The sequence below is a fragment of the Rhyacophila brunnea genome, unplaced genomic scaffold, assembly GCF_057557595.1.
Source record: "Rhyacophila brunnea isolate RB1 unplaced genomic scaffold, BYU_Rbru_1.0 scaffold_14, whole genome shotgun sequence".
Classification (NCBI taxonomy): Eukaryota; Metazoa; Arthropoda; class Insecta; order Trichoptera; family Rhyacophilidae; genus Rhyacophila; species Rhyacophila brunnea.
The window spans coordinates 38,170,680-38,187,254 of record NW_028232796.1 but is presented as its reverse complement, the minus strand read 5'-3'; the positions used below and the strand labels follow the sequence as shown (position 1 = coordinate 38,187,254).

Genomic DNA, 16,575 nt, shown 5'->3' with positions numbered 1-16,575 from the left:
AATTTATACAAAAACCACTTTATATTCTGTGATTTACTAATGAATACTAAATAAATAAATGTGAACAACATTCACGGTATATTTATATGTAAATTTGATTTTTAACAACAATAAACTATTTATTTTATATGTAGGTAGGTAGTATGAATAGTGTAAGTTGTAGTTTTAAATTTATTCCTTAGTGAGTAGCCCTAAACTTTTTAGATGAATAAAAATTTTAAATGTCAAAATATTTTCGTTACGTCAAAATTAAATCGTCCACCTTTCCATCTCTCCAATAAAAGTTTGTAGTATTTATTGTTAGTAATAAAGGAAAATTCAAATATGACGTCAAGAATCTTGAGTAAATTATCTCAGGGATCTTTATCAGTATGTGAAAGGTTTGTAGTTGTATTTAATTCTAAATATATATTCCTGTCATACGGAATTATAATGTCCTTCTCATTTGATATTGTTTATTTAATTTTAGAGGACGACTCTCAGTGATTAGTCACATCAACCAAAAAGCCAATAAATTCCGTCCCATATCTACTAATACCAATCAACAAAATAAAACTGTCGTCAACGAGAAAAGTGATCCAAAGTTTGCTCAAGAAGCTTTTAATGGCGAACAAAAAACAACTGTGGATAGTAAAGAAATCGAACTGCATGCTGGCTTAGCAAATGATTGGTGGAGCACAACTGGACCAATGAAGGCACTACACTCACTGAATGATTTAAGGTAAATATTTAGATAATTTGAATCTTAAATCTTTCCTATATACAGTCGAACTTGGTTATTACGAGGAATAAGGTAAATGTACCAATTATCGGCACCAGAAGGAAAATGTGGTCATGAGATCAAAATAATAGGCTCAGCTTAAATATATTTGTATATTTCTTTTTTTGTATTTATATTTACAAATATTGTTAACAATAAAAAAGTTCAATATCAACAATATTTTAAGTTAATTATTATTTTTTTTATGTTTTAACAACATAAGGCCAATTGGTCCTATTATCGGCACCTGAATTAAATTTAGGTACTAATTTCCGGCACCTTATGTTCGTATTATCGGCACAACTAAACTTATACAGGACATTTCTATAAAGTTAAAAAAACTTAACTGAAAACATAAGTTTAAAAAATGTAGGTAAGTACAACAATTACTTTGTAAGTAACATTTGTATTTTTCTTCATTCATATTTTGCTACAATATAATATATACAGTAGAACCTCGATAATTCAAAAATCGATAAATCAATTCAATTTTAACCCCCAAGAATCATTTTTCATACAAAAAGTTCGTTATAAATCGAAATATTCGTTATTTCGTAATTCGAAATGGAATTTGGTCCCAAAGGCCATTTTTATCCATATAAATCGAAATAAATAATAGCAAAATACTTACTTATTTTCTTGGAAAGTAATAAATTTAATGACTGCAATTAAGTAGGCAAAAACCTGCAAATTTACTGATGGAGGCAAAACCCAAAGTTTAAGTTGTGGAAATACCCAAAAACTCCAAATGTACTGACACAAATTGCAGTGGATGTCAATCAAGGGTTCATTTACTTGTCATTCGTGTAAATTCAGAATCCATTATTTTATTAATGTGAAAAACATGTTGTTTTACAAGGTAATCTTAGCACATAGCCATTAAATGGTTTTCAGTGAAAAAAAAATATTTATTCACGAAATTTCGTAATTATTAAGTACTTAACTAACTTGTGACATTTTTTTATCACTGACAGAATTACGTTTTTAATATTATGTATTTTAATAAACAATGAGTTTCTTTTCTTTTCAAATTTAAGTTGATAACAACTGAATGTTTAGATTAAGCTGACAATAATGAATACAGTGACCCTTTGTTTGACAGGACTAGTTCACTAATTGACTTAATGAGTTCACTTGACATTTTTATTATTGTTTATAGAATATTAAAGAATTTTATTTTAAAGCGGGTGCCGGCTGTATAATTTTCGCACCTTCTTCATCATTAAAATAAAAATGTTCCAATTATCGGCACCATTCATGCTTATTATCGGCATACATTGTAATCGTATTTTATAAAGTAAACTATAATTTATATTTTATTTTAAAAAGTTTTAAATTAAGAAGGAACAGTATTTCTTCCTAAAATATCTGCTACTTGTGTAATCAAAAATAATTTAATAACAGTATTTAATATTTTTGCATAATGATCGATATCTCTTATTACCGGCACACTATGTGCTAATTAACGGCACACCAAATTTTTAAAGTTATTATTCAATTTTAAAAGATTATTTCTGATTCTCCTGATATAAATTTGGTGTGCCGAAAATTAGCCAGGCGATTAATTAATATTTAAATAATTTAAAAAGATTTTAAAATATTAAATTATTTAATTTCTATCCAACAATAATGTGCTTTTAAAAGTTTGTTTGCATATCCCTATTATCGGCTTTTTGCCGATAATAAGAACAAATGCAAATCGTATCGGTGCCAATTACCGGCAGCAAAATTTACTTGATTTTTAGATAAACTAACCGCTAAACACACAAAATATTTTACAATTTCGGCAAAAAAACAATTTAAATATTAAAATATAACCATACATCTAATACTTCAGTTTAAAAAACGTTTTAAAATGCTTAACACTAAATATTCGAAATGTTTACTTACTTGTCAAGCTTTTGTCTCAAATATCACAGTAGGTCTAAATCACTCGACATGTGGCAGAAAACTATCAAATTTCACGAAGTACTTACAAGCATTTAACAAAAACTTTGTATCTTTCTATCGCATACGAAATGTGGATTTCGGATAACACATTTTTACAACCATAGAAGTCTTGCCATTCTTATTTTTTTGAATTTCTTCTAAAATTGCCGATAATTGGAGCAGTGACGGAAATTGGTACATTTACCTTATGGGACCGACTGAATTTGCTCGTAATGCATTACTCGTTATATATCAAAGAATAGGTATTTTGGTACAAGTCGGTTATCCTGGATACAGCGGCAAACACATTTTGACAATAGCCGATATACTGGATTATTAGTTAGGATAACCTAATGAGATACCCGGGGTTCCAGTGGCTAGCTCAGGTGTCCATAGAACCCCGGATTCACAAAAAAAAAGATATTTTAAATTGAGGAGAAATTGAATGAAACCACGTCTGTCTCGTGCGTAACTTGGTATTCTCTTATAATTTACATTTTCTTTACACGTTTATATATTTTGTTTTAACAATAAGTTTCGCAGGTCCGTACATGTTGGAAAAGGGACGCTTACTAACTTTCTTTTTCTTTTTCAAATTTCGCGTACCCACGCCGTCCAGCAAAAAGGACTCTCGTGATTGGCCAAATTTTATCGCGTGATGCTTTTGATTTGACGAATCACGAGGACCACCCCGGCGCAGGCGCGTGGAAATTTAAACGTTGCCGGCAAGCGCGGCAAAATTTATTATATATGAATACTTATATTTAGTCTTAAAATTATCTCTTTCATCCATCATCATTTACACTTTTTAAATTAAATTAAATTTATCTTAATTACACCTCCGCCCAATATGTGATTTTCACACACCGGACGAAGGCCTTTACTTATGAATAAAAAAAATAAAATTACGTAGTTGAGCAAGGAATCAGATTAGATGTTTTATGAAGCCGTTTCTAGAGGTCAGGGTTACGTTTCGACTTATGACTACTAAATGATTATTTTACACCGGGAGAACCTCGCCTGTAACAGGGGTGTATCACTAACCTAACCTAAACTAACCCAAACTAAGAAATAATCTAGTATATCAACTATTTTCAAAATGTCTTTGCCACTGTATCCAGGATAAACATAATATATAGAACCGTTATTCTTAAATGAGCGGTCACATAACACAAAAAGTCGCAATTGAAACAAAAATACACAATTAGAATTTTTCCCGGGTCTTTTTACTGGTTCTCCGCCACGGCTCGCTGTTATCTGTCAGTGAGCGCAGTGTTGCCAACTGAACTATAATCATAGTACATTTTGGTTCGCGTACTATTATAAAAGTAATATTTTCGTCCGCGTACTATTAAAAAAGTATAGTATGTCAAAAATACCACAATTTTGAAAAATGGAATTAATTGAATTCGCCGGTTGTGCGAATATTCCCCATTGCTTATTTCATTGCATTCAAAAGTTGTCTATATTGTCGATGTTTAAAGTTCCGTAAAATGTTCGTACTTCAATCAAAGCAAATCGTAATAACGTGAAGCGAGGGACGTAGTAAGTATAATCTATACAATATAAATAATATAAGATCTCGGTGTGCGATATTAGTCTATGGACGTAGTCTTGTGTTGTATACTCTAAAAAACTAACGTGACAGTTAATGAAGGCGGCCGGTGTTAGCATTTATCAGTCGTAAGAGGTGTTTAAATAAAGAAGGGCAATTTCTCGGATCGGAATTTCTCGAATTCTCCGTTATGTTTATGTGACAAACAAAAAACTTCAACTTTCAACACGTCCTATAATTTTTACCGAAATACTATAATGTCTTTGACCACTCACTGTAATTCTATGACATAAAGATAGCTGGATTCCAAAATGGCGACTGACAGATAAAGACGACGGAGAACCAGTAAAAAACACCTTTTTCCCTGATACAAGCATGCCATTCATAAACTACAAAAGTACACTTTATTGTAATGAACGCTAATAGGTACCTACTGACTTCAGCTTGGATACTTTTTCAATGTTGTCGGCGGAAACACCAATTAGGTACTTAGACACTTAACTAGTGTCATAAACGTAATCCGATCCCGGCGGCATCGGTCTACGGTCGGATTTTATTGCTTAAGGTCGAAAACGTTTTTAAACGATCGACACATTAACCGTTTTAAGAAAAATTTCGACATTATTTTTGCTCGGTATACCCGATAAGTAGCTTGTTTTAAAAGTGAATAAATGTATGGAGAAAATCATAAACTAAAATGTCAACGAATGTTTCCTCATTACATCTGAGATCTCGCTATATCCGTGATCGTAATAACTGAGTTCGACTGTATTATAACGTTTAAGACTTTCACGGTTGTTTGTATTTCTTGAGAATAGCCTCTGCAATGAGCCCGAAACTTAGAGGAAAGAGGGATGATAACACCCGGTGAAAACCCGAAAATCTATTACTCTCCCATATAGTTGTTAATATACAAAATTTGGTTTCAAAATGGGATGTGTTTACAATATTTTAGTATTTTAATTTAAAATAAGAACTATAACACAATGTTGAAACTAATTATTATTTTAGATTAGGTTATTAATGCCTGACATCTTTGAGTGCTAAGTGTTATCATAATAATCATAGGTATTCTGTAATTTAAAAAAAAAAATGGTAATTTTTCTATGTATTTTAGTATTTTATTAAATGGTACGACTTGTGTTTATAATATACAAACTCATCGTGGAACGTCAACGTCGTGGCAAATATGGATTGCAAAATGTTGCAATTTCTTTCAAATTACAGGTCAATTCCAAACTACGATAGAGAGTTTTACTGAATATATTTAAATAAGTAATAATATTTATGTAAACAAAAAAAAAATTTATAAACGCAATAACCACGAATATCTCTTGTACTGAAATTTAGGATTATTCTAAATTTATTATTAAAATTATGAGACTTTAAATAATATTATATGACCATTTTATAAATATTAATATATAATCACATGATATCATAATGACACAAATCTCTTTTAGAAAGTGTACGGATTGTTCAGGCGTATATGTCATACTTATCCCCAATTATTGATGACTGTCCAAAGGCAAGACACTGTGCATTTGATACATAAATCATAGATAACTTACTTTGTAATATAAATGTGTTGCCACTTTATGTATAAAGATGGTAGTATAAATACTTCACCACACTTGTTTGTCTTGTCTTTTACATAATAGCCTTTCTTAAATTTATTTGCAGAGTTCCATTTATTCGAGATGGTCTGTTGGAGAAATGCCTAAGTATTGCAGATCAAAGGGATACCCCCTCTCCATTACGAGGAGTAAAGATCCTAGAAGTGGGCTGCGGAGGCGGAATCCTATCAGAGGTAATTACACAACGCCTATTTCACTTTCATATTAGGTTATAATCGTTCATTTTTTCTGAGGACATGCGAGAATGCAATATAATATATAAATGAAGGATTCACGTCATGTTAGTTTAAAAATAAGTAATGTAGGTTGCATAACAACTCCTCTCTGATTTTCAAACCAACGCAAAGAAAACCAACGTCTTGTGTAATAGCACCTGTCCTCATCCAGATTTCCCTCTGATTAGCGACGGACAAAACATCGAGAGCGTCGACAGCTTCAAGTACCTGGGGGTACACATCACAGGAGATGGCATTTTGCAGATAGAGCTTGCTATCCGAATGGGAATAGCTGGAGCAACATTCAACTCGATGCGGAATGTCTGGGACTCACGATTGTACTCGGTCAAAACCAAATGCCGCCTATTCGACGCTTGCATTCTGACGGTGCTGCTTTACGGTAGCGAATCATGGCACCTTACGAAGGCTCAGAGCAACCGTATACTGAGCTTCGAATACTGGGTGTGCGGTGGTATGACTTAGGAGCAACGAAGAGATAAGAGAACGCACCAAGCAGCCTCTCATCACGCTGAAAGTGAAGAGGCGACGTTGGACCTGGCTCAGCCATGTGCTGCGGATGCCAGAAGAGAACTTCAACCTGGCTTGCCTGTTCTTCAAGCCGACTGGATTCCGGGATGCTGGTTTGACCTGGAACGAAGCAAGAAGACTGACGAGCGACAGGGATTCTTGGAGGCGCCGCGTGGTGTCCATATGCTCCAGTTAAGGGGCGGATATGGCAAAAGAAGAAGTGATGCACTCAATTTTTTTAAAGTTAATATAAACTTTAAATCATTTAACAGTGGTTTTATGAGCAATTTATTTGAATAAACGCACGCAATGTACGGCTGTCAAAATCCAAAACCCAGTAAGGGACTTCAGTAGAGCCTAGAAACACATTTTTATGAATCCCATTGCTATATTATATAATATAATTTTAAATTTCCCATCACTATTTCAAATAAAAAAATTGGTTTTCTCAAGGGTTTAAGTAATTGAATTTTAAAAACTAACAAACATAATCTGCAATTTGTATTCTTAGTTCAATATAAACAAATAATATGTAAGTTTGACTGACAAAGTTTAGTGTACACTATTTATTTCTGATCTCCATTGTCTCACGTCCACTATTTGCCACAAATTTGAACACAAAATGAATGGGAACTGGCTTACCCTACCAGCACATCTATTCTATAGACAAGACTGCTATCCGCAGTTATCGAGGGTAGTTTTTCATATGTTTGTATCGAAGTATTATAATTGTTACAATAAGTTAGCCGTCTAATCAAACAAAACTGTCTATCTCGCTCTAAAATTTAGCACAGCCAAGAGAGGTGCTGTTAAATAAAATAATTGTAATTGTTACAATAAGTGCGAATACTTTGATACAAAACTACCCTCGATAGCTGCCGATAGCAGTCTTGTGTATAGAATAGATGCGCAGGTGTGGTATAACAGGTTACTTTTGTTAGTTGTTTGTTTTTTTCTTTACCAAGTTGATTTACCTGTACTTTTTATTCAAAATGTCATGTGAACGTTTTCAATTAATGATTTGTTATGTGCTCAATGTGTCTTTTTAAATAAGTAAATACAATGTTTTGTTTCTATTCCAGCCACTGTCGAGACTCGGGGCGTCGGTTACGGGCTTGGACGCCAGTGAGCTCTTGATAACTTTGGCACGCGATCACTCCGCTCAATCTACGGTGAAGCATGACCTCAACTATGTGCACGATACCATTGAGGTTCATAAATAATAATAATATTAATAAATGAATTCGTTCCTGTGCAAGAATGTTAATGTAAGGCCAGTAGCACGATGAAACAAAAATTAGTATTTGTGTATGTATGTGCTGGGCACGAACTGTTAAAGTAAAACTTCTTCAAAGTAGGTTGTGAAAAGATGAACATAGAACATAATAAACTTTTATTTTTTATTCAATCTATATATTGAATATACATAATTTGAAAACATCTCATGCATATACACACTAGAAAATATCATACTGTAGAAAAAAAATACGACACCCGATGGGACTTATATCTGTTGGATTCGCGCCAGTATGCTTTTCCAATTAAGCTACGGGCATCTTAGTTAATTACAATGATTTTAACTAGTAGTTGTTGCATGGAATACTTATCGAATTGCATTATAATGTTGGCTATCGGTTTTAATATATTAAATTAAGGTAGGCATCAAATAATTCCTTAATTACTAACCGACATCGCAGATTATTCTCGTATTAAAACTGAGATTTTAACCTAGAAATTTAAACTGTAAAAAAGTTTTACTTTAAAGAGGGGAATCAAAATAGTTTTATCATATTATTTTATTTATTTTCTTCAGGCTTATAGTGAGGTTCATCGTGAAGAATATGACGCAGTAGTGGCTTCAGAAGTCATCGAACACGTGGAGAATAAGGAGCTGTTCCTGGAAGCATGCAGCAGAGCACTCAAACCCAACGGTTCCGTCTTTCTGTCAACAATCAATCAAACCAACCTGTCGTGGTTCGGAGGGATCATTATAGCCGAAGGGGTCTTAAAGATTGTTCCTACCGGTACTCACCACTGGGAGAAGTTCATTTCACCAAGAGATTTGATCAAAATGTTAGAAAAATGTGAGTAACTATTGTAATCATACCATTTATTACAGTTACAAGTAGTTTAGTTTCTTGGAGATTAATCTTCTCTTCAGCCATGGTCGTTGCTTAGCTGGAGCATATGGACACCACGCGGTGCCTCTGAGAATCCTTCACTATCTAGTATTCTCGCGTCATTTCAAGACATACCAGCATCCCGTATCTCCGCCGTATACACCCTGTAAATAATATTTAGCGCCCTTCCAGGATACTAAAATCCGGTTGGCTTAAAGAACAGACAAGCCAGGTTGAAGCTCTCTCCTGGCGTCTGTAGCACATGACCGAGCCAGGTCCAACGTCACCTCTTCACTCTCAGCATGATGAGAGACTGCTTAGTTCATTCTCTTATCTCCCCATTACTCGTAAAGTCATACGCATACTTAGTATCCGTCGCAAACATCTGTTCTCGAGGCTCAGTATACAGTTGCTATGAAACAGCACTGTCAGAATGCAAGCGTCAAATAGGCGGCATTTGGTTTTAACCGAGTACAGTCATGAGTCTCAGAAACTCCGCATATAGTTGAATGTTGCTCCAGCCATTCCCATTTGGATAGTGAGATCTCTTTGCATAATGCCATCTCCCGTGATGTGTACCCCCAGGTATTTGAAGCTGTCGACACTCAATGTTTTTCCCGTCGCTAATCAGAAGGAAGTCTGGATGAAAACAGGTACAGACGCAAAACGAATTGTCATGCAGCCTGTCGATTGTCTCTTGAATACCCTCGATTGAGTTGTCGAATAGGACAGCACCATCGGCGTATTCCAGGTCGCACAGCTTCACCGGGTATGCCATGGTCAGGTAGTATCGACTAAATGAGTATCAAAAATTTTGATTCTTTCTTTTCAGAATAATAATCGATATTTTTTATTTCTTTTCAGGCGATTGTAAAACAAAAATGGTGCACGGCATGTTATATTTATGTTTGAACAACTCATGGTACTGGTGTTCAGATACCTCCATCAATTATGCCATCCATGCTGTCAAAAAAAATCACACATAATATAAAAATTATAAACAACTATAAGTAACAAAAGGTATTATCATGTTCCCATAATTATAATTATTTGATACTATGTTGTCAATAAATCTTACTGTTTGAGCGCAGCAACACCTGTCATCAGAAAATACTTCTTCTTAACCATGTCAACCCCTTAGTTGAAGCATATGTACACCACATGCCGCATCCAGGAATCCCTGTTGCTCGCCAGTCTTCAGTAGCTCATCTGTATACACTCTGTAGAATAGTATTTAGCGGTCTTCCAGAACGCCGAATTCTGATTGACTTAAGAACAGACAAGCCAGGGTGAGATTCTCTTCAGGCGTCTGCAGCACGTGGCCGAGCCAGGTCCAACGTCACTTCTTCATTCTTTGTGGGATGAGAGGCTGCTTAGTCTACACTCTTATCTCCTCACCACCACATACTCAGTATCCGTCGCAAACATCTCGTTAACTGAATGCAGAACTATTCAAACTCACATTTAAAATATTTCAGAATGGAGTTCTTCGAAACAACCTACTTCAATTATTTATTATTTGTTTAGATAAATGTATACATATTTTAGTAGGACTATTCGTCTATTCAATTCTAAACTATCTTAAACGCTAATTTTTCAAATACGTTTTTTTACATCAACCAATTCTCTATAAAATTTCCAACATTTCTCTATAAACTTAAATGCATAGGATTACTGTGCAAAAACATTTTCTTGGCTTCATGTCAAAACTGTGAACTAACATGCTCCGCCCATTTTTAACCGCAATTCCATTATAAGCTCCTCCCATTTAGTAAACAACAGCGCCTGGAAACGTAGCCAAGAAAATGTTTTCGTACAGTATATTGAATTTAAGAAAAAATTATTTTCAAGCCACTTCTTAAGTATTTTAAGTGACATTATTTGCCAATGGTTTGAATTTTTCATAAATTTGAAATTAAGAAATAATTCTCTAAAATAAATTGTAATTTGAAACACAATTTTTTTTTTTAATATTTCGGTATTACAGAACTAAAATCGAATTAAGTATAGGTTTGTAATTTCTAAATTTCGCTTTCCTGCTCATTTTATGGTTTGGCGTTTAGGATAGTTTAGAATTGAATAGATGTATTGATGAAAATAATGATGCATAAATGTGTCTATATAAATAACTTATATAAGATGTTTGAAAGAAAACTTCTGTAAAATATTTCAAATGTGAGTTGGATTAGTTCTGCATTCAGCTGACGATCTGTTCTCGAAGCTCAGTGCTCTGAGCCTTCGTAAGGTGCCTTGTCATAATGCAAGCATCTAATAGGCAGAAGGCACTACCGGTACAAAAGCAGTAGTGTCATCTGTCTCATTGGCTCAAGTTCGAAATGTCATCAATATGGAAGTAAGTAATTATGGCTGTCGCTGTTGTCTGATTGCCGCGCTCAAGCAGCTACATTGCCTAAAGGTGGAGATTTGAGATATTACCATAAATATCACAATGAATGTGGCATTGAAAAATACTCCTGAACTATCATTTAATAATAGCCCTCTAATTGGTCATATGGAATTATACGGCACTATGTCTACCAGTGGTGAAGACTTTAACAAGCGATTATTTACCACTTACTTTAAAAAATAATACCAGTGACGAAGACTGAAACGATTATGTAATAAAATTAACCACCCAATTACTGTGAAAAATAATTGAAATCGATACTTATTTGTGTGCATATAAAAATTAAGCAATGACATCTGTATAATTTCAATTAAAACTCTGGGTTATTCAAGCCTACTAGCACAAAATATTGCAGTATTTTTTATATTAACCTGTAAATATCTAAATGGTGGATATAATGCACCATTATTCCAATATGACGAATTGACTATATTTCCTATTAGAGTATAAAATTACTATTAACGGCCCACATGCTCGTCGTAGGTCAAAATTGAGTTTTTATTGTATTTTCAAACCATGATCCTGGACACTCCTTAAACGTTGTAGATAATCTATTTATATAATTTTGAAGCCTTATTATCCTTTATAGTTATTTTAAACATTTGATGACTGCATAAAGTATTTTTGTTACATAAAATAGTATTCTTTTAAACCTCTCGCTCTAATGTTTTAGAATATAGTCATATTTCGGTACATAACTGTGCAGTGGTGTTAAGATTTTTTACGTTTATTAATTTTTAAACGCATTTATGAAACTGTTAGTATAATTTATTACGAGATAATTTTTGTAAAATACTCACGATAAAAAATTATATTGATAATCTCTGTGATCCCAAATTTGACAAGAATTAGGCATTTTATTATTCAAAAAATCGGCAAGATTAACACATTTGAAGATGATTCTAAAGATACTTATTATAAGCTATGTCTTTGACCATTCAAGTGTGATAAACATCTTATGAATAATGATTGCTTTATAATAATTATTGACCTAAGGTAGTGTTTTTTTGAAATACGCCATTTCTTTTGTCATTCCCCAGTGGTTAAGCTACAAAATATGGCCGTAGCCATAAATTGACAAACTATAATTGAAGTAGGGAGTAAAATGATATTGACGCGCGTGTTTGAACATGTACCGTTTAAAAAAAAATCGGTTAGGTACATGTTCAAACACGCGCGTTAACATAATTTTACTCCCTACTTTAATTATAGTTTGTCAATTTATGGCTACGGCCGTATGTTGTAGCTTAACCACTAGGGAATGACAAAAGAAATGGCGTATTTCAAAAAAACACTACCTTATTCTTAGGTCAATAATTATTATAAAGCAATCATTATTCATAAGATGTTTATCACACTTGAATGGTCAAAGACATAGCTTATAATAAGTATCTTTAGAATCATCTTCAAATGTGTTAATCTTGCCGATTTTTTGAATAATAAAATGCCTAATTCTTGTCAAATTTGGGATCACAGAGATTATCAATATAATTTTTTATCGTGAATATTTTACAAAAATTATCTCGTAATAAATTATACTAATGGTTTCATAAATGCGTTTAAAAATTAATAAACGTAAAAAATCTTAACACCACTGCACAGTTATGTACCGAAATATGACTATATTCTAAAACATTAGAGCGAGAGGTTTAAAAGAATACTATTTTATGTAACAAAAATACTTTATGCAGTCTTCAAATGTTTAAAATAACTATAAAGGATAATAAGGCTTCAAAATTATATAAATAGATTATCTACAACGTTTAAGGAGTGTCCAGGATCATGGTTTGAAAATACAATAAAAACTCAATTTTGACCTTCGACGAGCATGTCCCCCCTTAAAGTATACATTCTGTTCTATATATTACCAAACGAATAAAAAGAATCTGCGCATCTATTCTATACACAAGACTGCTATCGAGGATAGTTTTCTATCAAAGTATTAGCACTTATTGTAACAATAATTACAATAAGTTAGTTGTAATGGTTACAATAAGTGGTATGTTTTAACAGCACCTCTCTTGGGTGTGCTAAATTTTAGAGCGAGCTAGACAGTTTTGACTGTTCAGACGGCTAACTTATTGTAACAATTATAATACTTCGATACAAACATATGAAAAACTAACCTCAATAGCAGTCTTGTGTATAGAGCAGATGCGCTGGAGTAGATTTTGCAGCGTTATGAATATTGTTACATCTCTGTGTGCCCACACGCCAATGTTTATATTATTAGATTTATGTATAATGTGTCTAATTAATGTTTTTTAAATAAATATTTTCGAAAAATCTTGTTTCATTTGTGTGGCAACATTAGAAATACCATAAACCAGACATTCATTTTAATATTATAGTAAATAATATTTCATTAATTTAAATAACGTCTTTTTTTCATTGCTTGCGAGTCCGGTCGAGGCACATGCATGAGTAGAAAGATCCATCTTGAAGCATGGTTGGGCCGATTATGATCCCAATCCCATCCTTAAACCCGCAAAAATATGTCACACCTACCATCCTTATTAATATGAGGCACTTCACAATCACGGGTCATCAGTAGACCATGATTTTATAACAGTCCGTAGACATCAACGGTCAACTTGCTACAGTGTAACCGTCATCGAAGCAAGAACTCAATACTAGGCTCCGTACGAGCTCAGTTAATCAGAACATATCGTCACTGTTCTGGCAGAAGACACTAATTCGAAAAAATGACATATTGAGTTAGTTATACCAAAATGTTCCTTATTTCAAACTCTACCGTCTGGAAAAACAGACTAATTTTTATAAAATATACATTTACTTAAAAACAGTTTTGTGCAAATGCACTAAATGAAAAGTTGCGAAATGTTGCCTGGAAATAACAACTAATTGAGTTAGTGTTTTCTGCCAGAACCATTTTTGCTTTTTACCTTATACCGGCAAGCGACTTAGTGTCTATAGTCTCTAAAACAAATATGATCTGAGAGATTGACAGAGCCTGATTAACAATTATAAATATTGTTTTTAATCATCACCGTCCTTTTATTTATTCATTTATTGTTTTATAATCAAAATCGACAACAAGCCACTGATGTATAAAATACATTAAAAAAATTATTTACATGTAGTCCAGGTGCGTTACCTAACAACCCATATACATAATCAGAGAGACATACTTTCTTCTTTGATTTGTCTACTTGAGATGATAGTATACACGAAAAGTCATGGTACCAGGTCGGGAAGTGGTCGTGACTCCCAATCCTCACCTCCGTAACATGGTACTTGATGAGAATCCCGCGCGTACACCGGATTCGTCGGAATCATATAGCGTTTTGCAATCTGCCTAACTGAGACGACAGTATACACGAAAAGATATAGCACCATGCCAAGGAGTCGACGTGGCTCTCACTTCTCACATCCTCGATGGGCACCGCGAGCGCGCCTCTGATTCACCTACACAATATGATATACCTACACGGTCTATTTTGTAATTCGTCTACCTAAGACGATAGCAAGTAATACACGAAAAGTCACGGTAGCAGCATCGGAAGTAGTCGTGAATCCAACTCCTCACTACTTAACTTGGAACTACAATTACAATGTGTGAGCATCTTAGTTTCGTATGTACATGAGAGACGCAGTATGACTTTGTATATTATTTAACGCTGGCCATTGTTTTCAAGAATATAGGCATGGTGCCATTGTATGCAGCCAGTGTATTGGTTACTTTGGTGTTAGCATCATTCTTCTTCTTCATAGTAGGAACCTCATGGCCGAAGGTCGTGACTCGTATGGGCTCCACCCCTCTGTATACCCAACTTCGTGTTCGAATTAACTACGAATTCAATATGTGCTTCTACTAACAAAGCTCACGTGACTCTTCTTACATTTTTTTTGGACATGACAAATTATAAGTTTAAGACATTCACAACATGCCATTTAGAAACAAAGATATATAAATATAACAGTATTACAAAAAATAGAGATAGATCAGTAGATAAATTAGATAGGTACAAGGAAGTACACCGGATGAGTTAAGCAGACCCTATTTTAAGAATTTATAAAACAGCGTCCATCTAAACTCATTCTCACGTAGGTGGAATATATCAACACCCGAAGCAATTTCATTGAACATAGTTATCGCCCTCCCAATTGGCATTACCAGTGGCAGGTTGGTTCTGCACCTTGGGAGAATAGTCTCTATTTCTAAGATAGTTATCAGGGACACACAGGTCAACACTACCCAGAATGGCAGAGAACATGAAAGACGCAATTATTTCATTTGTGAGGCAATAGGAATCCAGGGAAGTCATGTTTCTAGTCGTAGGAGTGGTCATGCCTTTCACGAATCACCACCTAACTTGACTATATGCACATGGTTAATTTTCTATTAAGCCACTGCTGAAACACTTTTTCGTAATAATTACGAGAGATGCAATTTATTTTATGATTCGTCTGCAAGAGCCATATTATGTAGTAACTCAATTGATATTATCTGGGACAGCAAGGTGTCTGTAGGTGGATGTATATTTGATGAAATTGTTCGCAAAGTGAAGCTGGGCTGAAAAACTTTTGACCGTCTGAATAATGTCTTCAAAAATGACCCGTGCCTTAAGCGCAAAATGTTAAACCAGTGTGTGCTTCCCGTAATCACAAGTGTGAAACATGGACCCTAAGTTAAAGAGAGACCCAGAAACTTATAGTAGCACAGCGTGGTATAGAGAGGTGCATGCTGGGCATAACGCAAAATGATAAAAAGCGGAATGATTGTATAAGAAAACAGACAGGGGTTTGTGATGTAATAGTGTTCTCTAAAAACCACAATTGGAAATGGGCTGGATACATAGCTCGAAAAAGGGACAACCGATGGACAATTGTAGTTATCCAGTGGTACCCAAGAGGTACAAAACGTCCGTAAAATAGACCTAGAGGCCGCTAGATCGATGAAATGGTTAAGTACTGCGGAATTACGTGGCAACGCAATATACATGACCGAGAGAAGTGGAATCAGCTTGGAGAGGGCTTCATCCAGCAGTGCATTGATTCAGACTGATGATGATGACTCTAACGATGCTACTTTTCCACCAATGATAGTTACACTGAAATTCCCTCTATTAATATGTCTTCTACTTGTCATTATTTACACATGTACCTACTTATAATCTCTACGCTCGATAAGAATATACTATGCAGTATGTATCTATCTCATTTTTTTGTATAGAAATACCTACATAACTTTTCGTACTAAAATTTTACCCTAAAACTATGACAATGGCTTTAGATTATTCTGGATTTTTCTCCTGGCAGAAAACACTAAATAACACTTAGTGTAATCAGTACCGCTGAAAAAGACAAAATGGGTTCTGGCAAAAAACACTAATTCGTTTTTATATACACAAATAAGAAAATAAACATAAAAAAACAAAATTTTACTTTATTTTTTACTTT

The 16,575-nt window shown here is 34.1% G+C and overlaps 1 protein-coding gene across 1 annotated transcript; it reads left to right on the top strand.

Moving 5' to 3' along the window:
* Nucleotides 1–201: 201 nt before the first annotated feature.
* On the top strand, nt 202–11,428 carry LOC147075947 (uncharacterized). Its single transcript, XM_085942272.1, has 6 exons — nt 202–380; nt 470–721; nt 5,928–6,054; nt 7,707–7,835; nt 8,438–8,708; nt 9,609–11,428. The coding sequence occupies exons 1-6, from the start codon at nt 325–327 to the stop codon at nt 9,728–9,730; spliced, it is 957 nt and encodes a 318-aa protein (XP_085798398.1). The 5' UTR covers nt 202–324; the 3' UTR covers nt 9,731–11,428.
* Nucleotides 11,429–16,575: the final 5,147 nt, after the last annotated feature.